The sequence below is a fragment of the Pongo pygmaeus genome, chromosome 1, assembly GCF_028885625.2.
Source record: "Pongo pygmaeus isolate AG05252 chromosome 1, NHGRI_mPonPyg2-v2.0_pri, whole genome shotgun sequence".
Lineage (NCBI taxonomy): Eukaryota > Metazoa > Chordata > Mammalia > Primates > Hominidae > Pongo > Pongo pygmaeus.
The window spans coordinates 73,762,523-73,780,356 of record NC_072373.2 but is presented as its reverse complement, the minus strand read 5'-3'; the positions used below and the strand labels follow the sequence as shown (position 1 = coordinate 73,780,356).

At 37.8% G+C, this 17,834-nt stretch overlaps 1 protein-coding gene across 4 annotated transcripts in view; it reads right to left on the bottom strand.

Annotated features, from left to right (window-relative positions):
• Positions 1 to 17,834, bottom strand: part of COP1 (COP1 E3 ubiquitin ligase) — a 263,415-nt gene that overhangs the window by 227,978 nt on the left and 17,603 nt on the right. For all 4 annotated transcript variants that reach the window (XM_054475121.2, XM_054475142.2, XM_054475131.2 and 1 more), the window contains exons 2-3: positions 12,846 to 12,905; positions 3,966 to 4,063 (exon numbers count right to left, since the gene is read on the bottom strand). In XM_054475121.2, the coding sequence (XP_054331096.1) occupies positions 3,966 to 4,063; positions 12,846 to 12,905 (158 nt within the window). The remainder of the gene's footprint in view (positions 1 to 3,965; positions 4,064 to 12,845; positions 12,906 to 17,834) is intronic.

The window sequence follows — 17,834 nt, the reverse complement described above, 5'->3', positions numbered from 1 at the left end:
AGTAACAAATCACTATGACATTTAGATTCCACTGGTTACATTTTAAAAAGTGATAAAACAGTTCTGAAGTAATCATATTTATAATACTCTAGAAATCACTCTCTTTTTTAAAACTTTATTTAATTATTTATGAGACAGAGTCTCTGCTTTGTTGCCCAGGCTGGAGTGGAATGGTACAATCATAGCTCACTGCAGCTTCAAAATCCTCAGGCTCACATGATCCTCTCACCTCAGCCTCCCAAGAAGCTAGGACAACAGTTGCGTACCAACACACCTGGCTAATTTTTTATAGAGACAAGGTCTCGCTATATTGCCCAGACTGGTCTCAAACTCATGGCCTCAAGTGAGCCTCCTGCCTCAGCCTTCCAAAGTGTTAGGATTACAGGTTTGAGCCACTGCATCTGGCCAAAATTATATTCTTTACAATCACTTAAAGTTATGATGAAAAAATTTTAATGCAAACTTAAAAATATGCAAGGATCATCACTTTTCAAAATTTTCATATGAGTTATACAAGCAAAAAGTTTTAAAGAGTACTGCTACAGAAATTGTGTGGACCAGTCCTCTACCCATGACTAGGCATTGGAAGTATAAGGTCTTAACCTATCAATTAAGTAGGTGCAAGGATGCCAAGAACATCTCAGAATCATATAACATATGCTCAATTACTTTACCAGGCTAAGGAAACCTGAAATCATTTTAAAAGGCTCTAGGTCTTCTTAACCCAACTAAGAACTGCAGGCATTATGCAAATCATGCCATCTTAAGCTGAAGCAATGAAAATAACTTAGAAGACATTTTTTACTATAGAAAAAGACAAGTGATATTCCACTTTCAGGAACACATGGATCGACATATCTCAATGACATTACTCTGAGCCAACAGGAGATAGTCTCTACATACCTAGTGTAAGACCTTAGGATTTGGCTATCACTGAACAAAGGACACGGCTAGAAGAGGTATCAGCAGAAAAACACAAATAGATGTATCAGGATGAAATGTTATTTCCACAGTTGACAATACAATCACACTGAAAGCTGCACTAGAGATCACTGTCAAGATAATTTCTAGCTTAAAAAATCAGTAATTGGGCCAGGGGCGGTGGCTCACACCTGTAATCTCAGTACTTTGGGAGGCCGAGGTGGGTGATCACGAGGTCAGGAGTTTGAGACCAGTCTGGCCAACATAGTGAAACCCTGTCTCTACTAAAAATACAAAAAATCAGCAGGGTGTGGTAGTGTGCGCCTATAATCCCAGCTACTCGGGAGGCTGAGGCAGGAGAATCACGTGAGCCCAGGAGGTGGAGGTTGCAGTGAGTCAAGATCATGCCATTGCACTCCAGCCCGGGTGACGGTGCGAGACTTTGTCTCAAAAAAACAAAACGAAGAAAAAAAAAAAAACAGTAATTGGCCAGGCACAAAGACTCACACCTGTAATCCCGACACTTTGAGAAGCTGAGGCAGGAGGATCACTGGAGCCCAGGAGTTTGAGACCGGCCTGGAAAACATCCTGAGACCCTGTCTCTACAAAAACAAACAAACAAAAATAGCCAGGTATGGTGGCGCATGTCTGTAGTCCCAGCTACTTGGGAGGCTGAGGTGGGAAGATCACTTGAACCAGGGAGATCAAGGCTGCAGTGAGCCATGATCGCACTACTGCACTCCAGTGGGTGACAAAGTGGGATACCGTCTCAAAAAAAAAAAAAAAAAAATCAGTAAATGTGACTTCACTGTTCATTAGATACATGTATTTGAGAATATCTAAGGCCAGGCGCAATGACTCACACCTGTAGTCCCAGCACTTTGGGAGGCTGAGGCGGGAGGATCGCTTGAGTCCAGGAGTTCAAGACCAGCCTATCCAACATGGTGAAACCCTGTCTCTACTAAAAACACAAACATTAGCCGGGTGTAGTGGCGCATGCCTGTGATTCCAGCAACCAGAGAGACTGAGGCAGGAGAATCCTTGAACCTGGGAGGCGGAGGCTGCAGTGAGCCGAGATCGTGCCACTGCACTCTAGCCTGGGCAACAGAGTGAGACACTCTGTCTCAAAAAAAAAAAAAGAGAGAATATATATAATGTAGGGGATCACTTTCCAGCTTAAGTGGCAGTATATTTTTATATTCCTTCCATATTCGTATATAACTCTCTCTCACTATTTAGAAACTCACAAAACAGAATTTCAAACTTGTGAACTAAGGAATGTTGCCTGAAAAATCTAGTAAACACAAAATCTTCAGAACATCAGATTCCTTTATATATTTAACCACTCCAAAAGAGTAAGTAGTTTTCCAAAGTTATGACTACAGAAAAAGCATAGTGATCTTTAGTGATCCTAGATTCCACAGGGCAGCATCAATCCAAATTTACAAGCTCAGGGACAAAGGATTTTGCCCTACAGGATATGGTTTCCCTATTATCTAAACTAGGCCATCAAATCTCATCCTGCAAGGCACCATGCCACTCAATATTTCTCTCTTCGTTCTTTTCCTAAGTTCGTTCTCCAAGTTTGCCATAAAACTTTAGCCACTTAGAAGAATTTGTCATTCTAGCAGAAAATCTTCAATTCCTTTAGTACCCCTTTCTGCTATGTAATCCTCCAATGATTTTCCTTCATAAAAAAAAAATTACAGTGAAGAGTAGCACAGAAAAAACTACTGTAGCTAAGGCACTTTTAGAGCAGAGATAAAAACGAAAACCATAGCTGAATACGTTCAAATTCGTAATTTATTTTAAACAACAATTTGAGCTAAAAATCAAACTGCCACCACAGTACTACCAGGTCAGAATCTAATACAAAAGTAGTCACCACACCCTAACTCTGAGCGTATTAGTCTTTAAAATGCAGAACTGACCTTTTCGATATATAATACCAAGAGTGCCCTACTTCATGCCTACTCATACCTGAAAATTAATCTTTAGCTTATTATTCATTCCCAAAACACTCAGACTAAAGGTTTCCTACAATATCTTAGGATAGTTAACATGCAGAATTTTTCTGATATTCACAGTCGGCTCTGACTAGTTATTATTTCCGATCATTTATCATTTATACTTAAGGATTCCCTATTCATGTCTCTCTTCTCTAGTTCTTACCACTCCTCTCTCAAAAGTTCTCCTCCATGTATTCCTTCCCAAGTTCTTAATTTTTAATTGCCTCCCTAGTTCAGATTCTCTTCACCCATTCACTCCCAACTCAGCAAGCATCACACTCAAGTTTTTTTGTCCCCTTGCCCTCAATATTCAACAAACCTGGGTTCCCGAGACCCATGGACTCTTTCTCACTTCTGCCGCAAAAGCCGAAACAGTAGGGATGTATAACACTTCACAGGGAGACCTAAAGGTGTTCAGAACTGCTGCCATTTTTGTTAAGCCTCACATCCAATCTGTCACCTACATCAGCAGTCCCCAACCTTTTTGGCACCAGGGACTGGTTGCATAGAGACCAATTTTTCCAGACCGAAGGGAGGTGGGAGGGATGGTTTCAGGATGAAACTGTTCCACCTCAGATTATCAGGCATCAGATTCTCATAAGGAGCGTGCAACCTAGATCCCTTGCATGTGCAGTTCACAATCAGGTTCATACTCCTCTGAGAATCTAATGCCACCCACTGATCTGACAGGAGAGAGAGCACAGGCGGTAGTGCTCGCTCACCTGCCAGCCCCTCACCTCCTGCTGTGCAGCCCAGTTCCTAATAGGCCACAGACTGGTACCAGTCCATGGCCCAGGGGTCCCTGATCTACATAATAATCTAAAAGTTTTATGAATTTTTTAATAAAACTTAAAAATAATAAAATACTAACAATGTATAGAATCTATGTCACAACCCAAGAAGAGGAAAGCACTGCGGTATACAGTAGAGAGAGACTTGCTTACCACTAAGGTAGGTTTTCTGAATAAATTAGTGCTAGCACACAATTTTGGGGATCGAAATATTTTTAAAATAAAAATCATTCCAAAGACTCACCCAAGAAATTAGGATACAGATGGTCAATATTGTCCACAACATAGTTACACTTGGGACATCTATTATTGTCCTCCAAACTCTGATGAATACACTTGTAGCTATTAGTAGGGGGGGAAAAAAAAGGCTTAATTAAATCAATGAAAAATTAATAAACTGGTCACAAAATAATGACTATTAGTCTTCTATTCCTCATTTTCAACATAACTAATCTAACAAATTTATTTTTGTTTATATTTTTACATTATCAACAGGATATACAGGGCACTTACTGGGTAAACAGTACACAAAAGTTATTTCAAACCAAATTCAAACATCAAGGACATTGTATACAAATTTAAAAAGCTGTACTCCCTAAATTTTAAGTTTATGCAATTTAGATAGTTTATAACAACACCAGAAAAGCTAATGCCTACAGCTCAGTTAAGCAAACAGACTATTCATATTATTGGCATGCTAATACCCTTAATACTCAGAGTTCATTCAAATAAAAAAGAGAAACAGAAAACTCAACGAAAGACAAAAATTAGTCAATAAACATGAGAAAACCATCATCTTCACGAGTCACAAAAAGCTGATTTAAAATTATATACTAGATTTTACCAATCAGGATGGAAAAATAAAATACTGCCATTAAGGAACAACGGCTCACGCCTGTAATCCCAACACTTTAGGAGGCAGAGGCAGGAAGATCACTTGAGACCAAGAGTTCAAGACCAGCCTGGGGAACACAGCAAGACTCCATTACTACAGAAAATGAAAAAATTAGCCAGGCGTGATAGCATGTGCAGCTACTTGGGAGGGTGAGGCAGGAGGATCACCTGAGCCCAGGAGTTCAGGGCTATAGTGAGCCACGATTATGCCAGTGCACTCCAGCCGGAGTGACAGAATGAGACCCTGTCTGAAAAAAAGAGAAAAAAAGACAAAAGAAAATAATGTCATAGTTAAAGAGTATATGTGGATATGAACAATCTCAAGTACTGTTACAGAAAATGTTAACCAGCACAACTTTCCTAGAAGGCAAGTTGCAGGAAAAACCTTAAGGTTTTACATACCCTTTTGAATATTTTACTTCTACGAATTTATCCTAAGGAAATATATATTTAGAAGGGTGTTTAATACAAGGTTATCTGTAAATAGCAAAATAAAACAAAAGCAACCTAAACACTAAGAAATTGACTAAATAAATTTGTAAACATCAATCCAATGCAATGCTATACAGCCATCCAATACAAATTATTGTAATTTGTATGCCATAAGAATAAACTACTCATAGTTACTGCTAGAGAACTGTGATTACAGAAAATTTTCCCTTTCTTACATTATATATTTCTATAATGTTAAACCTTTTACATTTGTGTGCCTCCCTATTAAAGAAAAAACTCCTTAAGTATTTTTCACCAAATCACGGAAAAGTGTCAAACTGACATGAGAAAAAAATGTTATTATACATACTGCTGAATAAAAATGACAATCTATAACACAGTGGATATAATATAATCCCATTTCTCTTAAAAAATTATATATGTGTACATTTAAAATAAACCATAAAGGACAATCCTCGCAATGTTAACAGTATTTGTCTCTGGGTCATATAATTATGGGAAATATCTTCTTTGTAGACGTCTTTAATTCAGGTTTCTATAATAAATAAGTATTACTGGTAACACTCAGGAAAAAAAAGATTTCTAAGAAATTACAAAGGTGATCTGTAAAAATCATTCCTACAGAGAAAGTACCTCTTTTATTATGTATCCAAATTACTATAAATTTACTTGAGCTTTGTAAACTGAAGTTGATTTTTATATCCACTTACCTTCCCCCTCCACCTTAACAAAATACAAAATAAAACAAACAAAAAAATAAAAACCTACATTCCCCAGGTTTCGCCCTTCTGGTTATCAACTACTTTCACATCTCACATTTGTTACTTTCAAGATAAGTAAAAAGGAGGAAGGTGTGAAGAATCAAAGTAACTGATCTTTGGCAAATCACAGGGGCCTAAAGACTGAAGTAAATGCCAGGCACATAATGGATACGCAAATATCTACTGAACAAATGACCTGCACAATGTTCCAAAAACAGTATCATCACCTCTTGCAAACATGACAAGGCTAGGATTACCATAATCACAAAATATGCTTCATGTATGACTGAAAATTTCCTACATGGAAATTTCACTGAAGAAAATAACATACTAAATCTTTATTTTCATTTTTATTACAAGGAAGAAGCATAACATAGGCATGCAAATGCAACAGACTAAGAATCACAACATGAAGAAATTTATAGTCTGCTTAGGGAAAAAGGAAATGAGTTAACATTACCAGGAAATACACATACAAAATTTAACTCTTTTTTTTAAATCAGCAGCCTGGGCAACATGGCAAAACCCTGTCTCTACAAAATAATAATAATAATAATGATAATAAATGCAAAAATTAGCTGGGCCTGGTTCTGCATGGCCTATGGTTCTAGCTAATTGGGAGGCTGAGGTTGCAGTGGGCAGAAATTGCATCACTACACTCCAGCCTGAGGGACAGAGCGAGACTCTGTCTCAAAAAAACAACAAAAAATCAGCAAGTTCAAACAAAGCAAGTCATAAAGGAGAGATTCTGAAAGGTTATTAAAGATAAGAGATGGCCGGGAGCAGTGGCTCACACCTGTAATTCCAGCACTATGGGAGGCCAAGGCGGGCAGATCACCTGAGGTCAGGCCTGCTCAACATGGCAAAACCCCGTCTCTACTAAACATACAAAAAATTAGCTGGGCATGGTGGCAGGCACCTGTAATTCCAGCTACTTGGGAGGCTGAGGCAGGAGAATCGCTTGAACCCGGGAGGCGGAGCTTGCAGTGAACCAAGATCACACCACTGCACTACAGCCTGGGTGACAAGAGCAAAACTTCATCCCCACCCCACCCCACCCCCAAAAAAGGTAAGAGACATGCCGGGCTGGGTATATCTGCTCATGCCAGTAATCCCAGCACTTTGGGAGGCCAAGGTGGGCAGATCACTTGAGGTCAGGAGTTCGAGACCAGCCTGGCCAACATGGTGAAACTCCTCTCTACTAAAAACACAAAAAATAGCTGGGCATGGTGGCAGGTGCCTGTAATCCCAGCTACTCAGGAGGCTAAGGCAGGGGAATCACTTGAACCTAGGAGGCAGAGGTTGCAGTGAACTGAGATTGTGCCCCTGTCCTCTAGCCTGGGTGACAGGGCGAGACTCCGTCTCCAAAAAAAAAAAAAAATTTTTTTTTTAGTTTTTTTTTTAAAAAGACAAGGGCGGGCGCAGTGGCTCACGCCTGTAATCCCAGCACTTTGGGAGGCCAAGGTGGGCGGATCACTTGAGGTCAGGAGTTTGAGACCAGCCTGGGCAACATAGTGAAACCCTCATCTCTACTAAAAATACAAGAATTAGCGGGCATGTTGGTGCACGCCTACAGTCCCAACTACTCAGTAGGCCGAGGCAGGAGAATTGCTTGACCCTGGGGGGTACAGGTTGCAGTGAGCCAAGATCACGCCATTGCATTCCAGCCTGGGCGACAAAGTGAGACTCCGTCTCAAAAAAAAAAAAAAATTGCATAATAAAGATAAGAGATGGGTTGACAGATAAGTAGAAGGAGAACATTATGGGTTTTAGCAAATAACTTTTCTTTAAAAATAAATGATAGAAAATGTGCATATGACAAGAACAAGCTAAGCTGTTAAGTCAGAGAGGAGTTTGTTAGGCTGGGTGCAGTGGCTCATGCCTGTAATCTCAGCAATTTGGGAGGCTGAGGCAGGAGGATTGCCTGAGCCCAGGAGTTTCAACCAGCTCAGGCAATGTGGTAAAACCCCAACTCTACAAAAATTTTAAAAATTAGCCATGCATGGTGGCAGTGTGTCCCTGTGATCCTAGCTACTCAGGAGGCTGAAGCAGGAGGATTGCTTGAGCCCAGAAGGTCGAGGCTGCAGTGAGCCATGTTTGCACCACTGCACTCCAGCCTGGTGACAGAGCGACACCCAGTCTCAAAAAACAGAAAAAAAAATTTTTGTCAATATACAAGAAATTATTCCGATATCTAGTAGAAACTCCTCTTTTCTTTAGCATCCTCATCATATTCCACATCAATAGGCTTACTACACTCTCAGAGAAAAAAAAAAAAATGGGACATAGCTGGAAGTAACTGTCCTCACTAACACTAGTTCAAGTGATTTTTCTGCATTGCACTTGATAAAATCCATTTATATTGTAAAATCAAAGTACATCAAATTACATACCACCGTATACAACTTAAGTGACAACAGGATGCATCAAGTGTATCTTAGAGCATCTACTACTTCACTACCACCTCAAAAGAGACCTGCCTTAGTTTGAGAAATAGTTACTATCTTATCTTGTACTTATTTCTGTATGTGCCTATCAGCCCTTCTTCTATTTGGTCATTAAATGCAAGGATTTGTTTTACCCTCTGTACCCTTAATGTTTAGCACAATATCCTGTTAAAAGAATTCAAACTCAGTAAATGTTGAATGCCTGAATGAGTAGATATAGCCAGGAAAGCAACATACGTCTGTCTGCTGCCTTCTGGATCATATAAAACAAACTACAAATGTTCAGTATTTCTTACCCCAGTAACTCTAATTCATTCTCATTCATCTAATCTACGTGACCATTACTAGCCTGCATACAAAGCTTTGGATACTAAGAAAAGGATAAGTATCTAGATTAGTGCTCAACAACAGGTGGGCATAACAAAGAGGTAAAAGGGACACATATCTCGGGTCCACCTGAGAAATTTTCAAGCTACTCACACTGCAACTCTTAAAAATAATTATTTTAATTCTGCTGACATAAATGGGTACCTATTTCCTCTATTAAGTATGTATCTGCTAATAAAAAATGTGTATTTCTGTACAGATGTATATGGTTATGTTTTCTCTACTATGTATATACTTGCTAACAAATATAAATATCTTTTTATATCTATGTAAACAAGGATGAGTAGATATAAAAACCAGTAAGTAACCAGAAAATTCTAGAAAAAAGAATAAACTATAACAAGAACAGCCAGGACAAATTAGGACCAGTCATTACATCTAATAACCAGGTGTAAAGAAAGACCAAAAATATGGTACAAGATGATGGATTAGCCAAGAGTCTCAAAAGGCAATTTGACACTCGGGCTTGATCACCCACATGCTGGGAGATGACGATGCTGAAGGATCCCATTGATTGTAACTAACTTGTAATGAAGCAAAATAATAAATCAGGGCTTGGGCACAAGCTGGAGGCAGCAAATGGGCAAAGACAAAGAGCCAATTTTATCTCTACATTATGTAAAAGTCAGATTTCTTATTATATCATTGTATTTCAGTTAAGCTACAGATACAGGTAACAGTAGGTTCTCAAGTGGGAATAAATAAAGTGAAAGAAGTTCCTGCTATATTGTCTCCAAATTGTTACTAGGAAAGACATTTTCACTTGGGATGAGGGAAAAACAGCTGATGTGGTCCAATTTGATTTAGTGGTAATAATTTGGATGAGCTTTGAAGTGGTATACTGCTTGAATCCAGCTTACCAGCCAGAATTTACGTTACTAGAAAGTTGACACAAGAGGCTACGGTTAATGACTGAAGTTCCATAGCCCTCACATGTTAGGAAAGAGTAAATAATTATAAACTTTTGCTTTAAACAAAACTGCAAAAAAAAAAAAATCAGTATAGCAAGCCTGATGTTGGAATTGACAGCCTCCAGTTTTAATAGTTCCTGCCAACATTATGGCCTCTATCCTACTAAAACCTGCTCTACAGTGGGTACCTTAAAACACATTCTCGGCCAGGAGCGGTGGCTCACGCCTGTAATCCCAGCACTTTGGGAGGCCGACGCGGGCGGATCACAAGGTCAGGAGATCGAGACCATCCTGGCTAACATGGTGAACCCCGTCTCTACTAAAAGTACAAAAAATTAGCCGGGCGTGGTGGCACACGCCTGTAATCCCAGCTACTCGGGAGGCTGAGGCAGAAGAATTGCTGGAATATCCGGGAGGTGGAGGTTGCAGTGAGTGGAGATCGAGCCACTGCACTCCAGCCTGGCGACAGAGCGAGACTCTGTCTCAAAAAAAAAAAAAAAAAATACGTTCTCATCAGATATAACATAAAAATGAAATTGTATTACAATAAGGATCTAAGCCTAAATTGTTTTGAGAGCAGGAGGTAAAGCTATTTAAGAAAACAATAGGGCTTTCCAACAATGACCTAAAGACAACATGAAGATTATAAATTTATTGAAAAGCCCCAGCCTGTCCATTTATAAGGTCAATCGGTAATTTATTCCACTTCACAACATAGTGAAAAAAGGTCACTGAACTGATCCAGGGCCTTTTTTAAAAAATGCCACAATGGATATGTAAGTTACAGGACACTCAGGAAAATTAAAAACCTGACTTCACAATTTATTTCATATTTCAACACTTTTAAATCTACAAAAAGAGGACGAATTGAAGGAGTAAAAAGAGAATGAGGAAGAAGAGGAAGAGGGCAGCAGCAGCAAAGAGTGAGTAACTTGACAAAAGTCAGGTAAGTTTCAGAACCAGAAGTAGAATCCTGGTCTAACAATATCAAGAACTTGTTCTTTTAGCGCTAGATGAGTACTTCTCAAGGGAGGAAAATTTTGTCCCCCAAGGGGTATCTGCAATGTCTAGAGACATTTTTGGTTGTCACAACTGCAGAGATGGGCAGGGGTGGTACTGGGTAGGGGTCAAGTATACTGCTAAACAATCTATAAAGCACAGTGCAGTCACCTACTACAAAGAATTATCTGGTCTAATATGTCAATAGTGACAAGATTGAGAAAGCCTATTCTAGATCACCTCATTTTCCAGAATAATCATAATCCAAAATCTTTGAAAAAAACTTATGGTTTCCTATGGAACGCTAAGATGCTAGGTCAATTTATGGACCAAAGAGAACACTACTGCCGAACGATGGCCTGAAAAGGCCAAGACCATACCTGTATCAGACCCAAAGCAAGACCCACATGTCCAGAATTTCATTGGCAATACAGAGCAGAAAGTGATTTGTGAATCATAATAATGTCAATGATATACCAGAAAATAAAAAGTATTCAAGAAAGCAAAATGACTTAAAAAAATAGTAAAAGGATTCTGAAAGAATACCTAATCATTCCTTTTACCTGTGATAACCTCTGAGGAGGTAGGCAAGAAAAACTAGATAAAGGTGGACATTTGTATTTTATATTACATCTTCCTGTACAATGACTTGTTTTTTAAAGCAATAATATACATTGCTGTTATCATTTTAATACTTTATTTTATAAGAAAGAATATAGATAATACAAGCTAAGAAAGTGATTTTTATTTAAAGCTTTTTAAGTGACTAGCAGAGGGAATACACCTATCACTAAAGCATCATGCTCCAGATGAAATGAAAGATCTTACCGACTAGTGTTAATACCCAATACTCTTCATGATGAAGGGATATCAATCTACCAGATATCATATCCAACTTCAGCATAAAATTACGGGCCTGATTTCAATATGAATTAGAATATAAGGAGTATTAGAACACAAGGAATACTAAGGCTAAAATAATATGCCAACAGAATAGGTTTAAAAATAAGCAAAAATAATTAAAAATACACAGATTACCCATCCATTAGGATGGCTACTATCAAAAACCAACAACAGAAAATAAGAGTTGGCAAGGATGTGGAGAAATTGGAAATCTTATGCACTGTTGGTGAGAACATAAAATAGTGCAGCCCCTATACAAAACAGTATGGCAGTTTCTCAAAAAATTAAAAACAAAATTACCACGATTCAGCAATTCCACTTCTGAGTATACACCCAAAAGACTTGAAAGCAGAGTCCCAAAGAGAGGTTTCTACACCCATGTTCACAGCAGCATTATTCATAGCAGCCAAAAGGTATAAGAAGCAACCCTAGTGTCTACTGATAGATGAATAAACAAAATGTAGTATATATATACAATGGAGTTATTTATTCAGCCTTACAAAGCAAAGAAATTCTGACACATGCTACAACACTGATAAACACTGACGACATTATGCTAAGTGAAATAAGCGAGTCACAAAAAGACAAATACTTCTACTTATTCAAGGTATCTAGAATAGCTAAATTCACAGAAACAGAAAGTAGAATGGTGGCTGCCAGGGGATACGGGGAAGGGGAAATGGGGAATTGTTGTTTAATGAGTGACGAGTTTCAGTTTTGCACAAAAAGTTCTAGGGATCAACTGTACAATAATATGAACATACTTAACACTACTTCACTGTTCACATAACTGTGGTTAAAATTATAAATTCCTCCAAGACTAAGGAACCAGAAAAAATATATATAAAAAATATAAATTCGGTATTATGTAAATTTTAAAATTTAAAAAATTTTTTAACGTATGAGTTAACCTGGCATGATATAATGTAAAGTTAATATTGAGCAAAGTGTTAAAGAAAAGAACACAGAACTTTTTAATCCTGTATTCTTTTTTCCATGACCTTCTTAGCCTGCTTTACTGCGTTCTCCAACCTATCCCCACAAGTGAGTAATTAGTGCTTCACGGTTGGCCCTGATTGTCCAGCATCGCTAAGAACAGCAGTGAAAAGTTCCTATTAACAATTAATAAATGCAGAAGTTTTCAAATCCATCAGTAAGGCCTATGCTAAATCTAAACATTTGACAGAAATTATGCGCCAGCCATTATGTTAACTGCTTTAAACTGCCAGATCTACAAAGACATGTCAAGAAAAAAAAATGACTGTAAGATAATCAAAGTTGGTTTAAAACACGTAACTTCTCATTGGCTACATTTACAGATAAGTTTTAAAATGTTAAAAGATTATTTTACTCAACAGAATTGTCTTACCAAAAGCTGTGGCCACATTTTGTCATGTATGCTTCTTCAATCATATCAAAGCAGATGGGGCTAAAAAGAAAAGAAAAATAATTGATTTTTTTTTTAAAGTAGAGTGATTACAAATTGGAAAAGACTAGTAACAATACCAATGAAATCATATTTCAATATATAGTTTAGAGCTAAGTCTTCAAACATTCTATCAATAAGAGATGAAATTTCTATTGAACTAAACTTTAGGGGATTGTTGGTAAAATGATGATTTATTCAGGATGACCCTAAGGGCCACTGAGCTTCAAAATAAACTCAATGAGTAAATCAAAATGGTTCCAATATTTTAACTCGGCACATAATTTTTAATAGTACAATGCAGTCACCAGAGCCCTTAAGAAAGCTCTACCATCGTTTTCTACCATCACCTGTACTCAAAAGCATGTACCCAGACCTGCTAAATACTCTTTTCTTCCCATCCCAAATAAAGCTAATTCCTTGAGTGATAAATTTATAATTCCAGTTTCGACAATGCTTGTAGGTAATGAAGACAACAATCGTAACAACTTACTAGCTATTTAAATAAAACAAACTATACACATTAAACCCACAATATATCTTAACTCATTTAATAGTTTCAACAACAAAGTGAAATAGGTACCAACTACTAGGCACAGTTTATAGATGAGGGAACAGAAGCAGAGAGCTGTTACAGTCACACAGCTAAGAAGTAACAAAGTCAAAATTCAAATTCAGGTCTATGTTCTTTACCACTTGTCCTATACTACTTCCTGATACTTTAAACACTAATTGTAATCCTCTTCTCCCCTCTTTCCCTATAAAGAATAAAAAACAGAATACTCAAAATCCCAGCCTTTTTTGTACTTAGGATTGGCTATATGATATCATTCTGGCCAGTGAAATATAGGCATCAGTTTCTAAGGGGCCACCATCTATGAGAACAAAAATGCAAAACCTTGTAAAAAGACATTTCCTTTTATCCTTCCCTTTTCTTCCTTACTAAAATTCTGATGCAGTGTTCAGAGATACAACAGCCATCTTCTGACCATGAAGACAAAAACCTTAAGCTAGGAAGAGAGGAGGATACTGGTTCCTAGATGAAATCCTTGAGCAGCTGCATCAGCTTTGGATTGTCTCCGCTGGACTTCACATTACATGAGAAGGTAAATCTTAACTTGCTTAAGTCAATGTTTATCAAGTTTTCTCTTATTGGCATACAAATCCAAATCCTTATGGATGATACAATGACACTTAAAACTGTAACTGAAAATACACTCACTCCTTCAAGAAAAATTTCTTGGGCATAAACACTATCCCTTAGAATACAGGAATGTAAAGTCTAATGGCAGACTCAAATATGTTATAGATGATATTACAACACAATGTGAAAATATATACAATATATACAATAATGATAAATACATAATAATAAGAGGACACACTGGCTACAAAGGGACCCATAGTAAAGAAAACTGAGATTTGGGGGTCAGAGCAGGAGGAACGGCAAAAGAACTAACCAATCAATTCACTGAATATGTCAGGGAGCTATTTAATAGAAAACAATACATACCTAATCGTTAGCATTTTGAGAAAGGGGTATTTTAATGTTTGAGGATCCTTCAAGTATGTCACCGCTAAGACACAGAACACCTTTATGCAAATTTTTAAAAGGCACTCTCACAGCTTGAGCAATATACTGAGACCTCATCTCTACAAAAAAAAAATTAAAAAAAAAAAACTAGCAAGCATAGGGGCACACACCTGCAGCCCCAGCTACTCTAGCTAGTCCCAGCTCCTCAAGAAGCTGAGGTGGAATGATCACTTGAGCACAGCAGGCGAAGCTGCAGTGAACAGAGACTGTGCCACTGCACTCCAGCCCAGGTGACAGGGCAAGACCCTATCTCAAAAAGAAAAGAGAAAAAAAAGGGCACCTCAAAGAACTAAGGAATGTGTTAAAGACTTCGGCTTTTAAGTTGAGTAAAACAGTAATTCACTGGTGGATTTGGAAAACAGGAGCGATGTGATTTGACACAGTAATGAACCAGATCATTCTACCTGCTATGCTGAAAAGAAGACTAAAGGGAAGCCAAGTGTAGAAATGGTTACGGAAGCTATCATAATCCAGTGAGAAACGGTGTTGAAACGGACTAGGGTGGTAGCAGTTGGGTTGATGAGAAGTGGTGAGATTCTAGATATGTTCTGAAGGTAGAACTAATGGTTTGCTGATAGATGTTGGGTATGAGACAAAAATCAGTGAAGGTTTCTGGCCTGAAAACTGGAAGAAATGACTACAGGTTTACTTCGCACAGAGCTCCATCATCCGTTAGTTTATTTAAAAAGAAAAAAGAAAAAGCAGGAGTACAGTACGTGTCATGTCACATAATGTGTTCCACTAATACTAAAAGTTACAGTACCTAAAAATTACTATCAAATCAGTTAAAGCCAATAGCTTTTAAGAAATGTATTCTGAATAACAAGTGAATCAAAGAAGGTCTCCATTCTTTTTTTGAGACAGTGTCTCGCTCTGTAACCCAGGCTGCAGTGCATTGGCATGATCATGACTCACTGCAACTTTGACCTCTTGGGCTCAGGACTTGGTATGATCATGACTCACTGCAACTTCAACCTCTTGGGCTCAGGACATCTCTCCTGCCTCAGCCTCTCAAGTAGCTGGGACTACAGGTGCATGCCACCACATGTAGCTCATATATATATAATATATACATATATACATATATAATATATACATATATACATATATATAATATACACACATATATATACATATATATATATAATATATACATATATATATGAGACAGGATCTCCTTATGTTGCTCAGGCTGTTCTCAAACTCCTGGGCTGGAGCGATTCTCCCACTCTGGCCTCCCAAAGTGTTGGGATTATAGGCATGAGCCACTTATTCCTGGCTGAAATACTGGCTTTTTAATCACAGTTCTACGTCACAGCTTTCAAGAAAAGTGAAATTAATCCTAGCTATGCCATCTACAGCTTTGTGACTTTGAGCAAGTAGTTTAATCTTTCTAATTGTAATTCCTTATTTGTATAACAGGGATGACATTTATATCACAGAATCATTACACAGATTAACAAGATATCTATGAGGTGCTCAATACAATGCCTGGCACACAATATTCACTGAGTGGCAGAATACACCAAAAAGAGAAAATACGGGAAAATATACATTAGTAATAGGACTGGTGCTATGGTCTGATATTTGTGTTCTCCCAAATTTCCTATGTTGAAATCTTAACCCCCAAGGTGGTGTTAAAACATGGGCCTTTGGGAGCTTTTTAGGTCATGAGGGCAGAACTCTCATGAATGGGATTAGTGCCCTTACAAAAGAGGTCTAAAGGAATTTTATCCCCTCTTCCCTCCATGAGATCAGGCAGATCCAGAGAGCAGGCACTGCCTGTGTATCAGGAATCTAGCCTTCACCAGACATAAAAACCTCCCCACGTTTGTGGAGGCTGAATTTCCCAGCCTCCACAAACATGAGAAATAAAGTTTTGTCGTTTTTAAGCTACCTATTTTATGGCATTTTGTTATAGCAGCCTGCACAGACTACAATACTTAGGAAGGGTACTATCCACCCAAGCCAAAAACTTTAAAGAATTCCTGTCAGAAATAGGTAGAATAGAATAAAGAAAGAAGGGCTGGACAATTACTCCCCTTCCCAAGAAAGGGATGAAAAATCTCAGAAACTACAGAAATGAAGAGGAGATCCTAATGAAATACCATTAATTCTTTCCAATTTTGAAGAACAAGAATATACCAACAGTAGGTTAAGGGAAAAACTTATCCATGTAGAACCATCCATTTAGAAAAACAATCCATTCAGGACCCCTGTAACACTGTCAATCAAAAGCATTCAAGGAGAATGGGCAACCCTGGGCTGAGCGAGTCTGTTGGCAGCTCACTTTTTCAACACCATGTGCTCACTTCATATCTCTGTGTCACATTTTGGTAATTTTCACAATATTTCAAACTTTTTCATTATATTATACCTGTATAATTATCTGCGATCAGTGATCTTTGATGTTACTACCGTAACTGTTTTGGGGAGACACAAATTGCAGCCATATTAGATGGCAAACCTCATTGTGTTCTTACTCTTCCACCAACCTGCTATTCCCCCCGCTTCCTCTCCTCAGGCCACTGCATTCCAGCCTAAGTGACAGACACATAGATACACACACACACACACACACACACAGAGAACAAAGCATCCCAGAGTTGTGACATATGTGAAATGTTCTAACATACATGTAATTGAAGTCACAGACGACAGAGAAAGAGTTAGGAAAAAATATGTAGAGACAGTAACTGAAATCATTTTTAAAATAACAAAAGACATTAAACCACAGATCTAAGAAACTCAGAAACCCTTAAATAGGGATTTCAAAAACAAGAAAATATCCCTAACACGTACAATGCACTTAAACTGCTAAAACCAAAAATAAAAAGAAAACCTTGAAGGCAGCCCTAGAAAGACACACTACATACAGAGGAATAAAGATAAAAACGGAAACAGATTTCTCATCAGACACTATACTAGCCAAAAGACAATGGAGCAGGCACTGTCTAATTGAGAATTTTTTCTTTCAGTTCTTTTATTATTGTTACTGCATTTATTTCTTTCAGTCCATTTTGAAATATTAGATTATAATTGTCATTTGTTTTGGTCATATTTTTCCGGCTTGCTTTCATTGTTTCTAGGGACAGTATTATGTTTCCTTTTCCGTTGGGAATTCTTTGTTTCTCATTGTTTAGTGAGAAACAAAAATACTTCTTAAAAATACTAAGAGAAAAAACTTTCAACTCAGAATTTTACACTCAACAAAAATATCTTTCAAAATGAAAGCAAATAAACTCATTTTCAAACAAACACAAATTTAAGAGAATTCGCTGCCCACAGACCTGTACTACAAGATACATTAATGTAAATCCTGCAAGCAGAAGGAATAT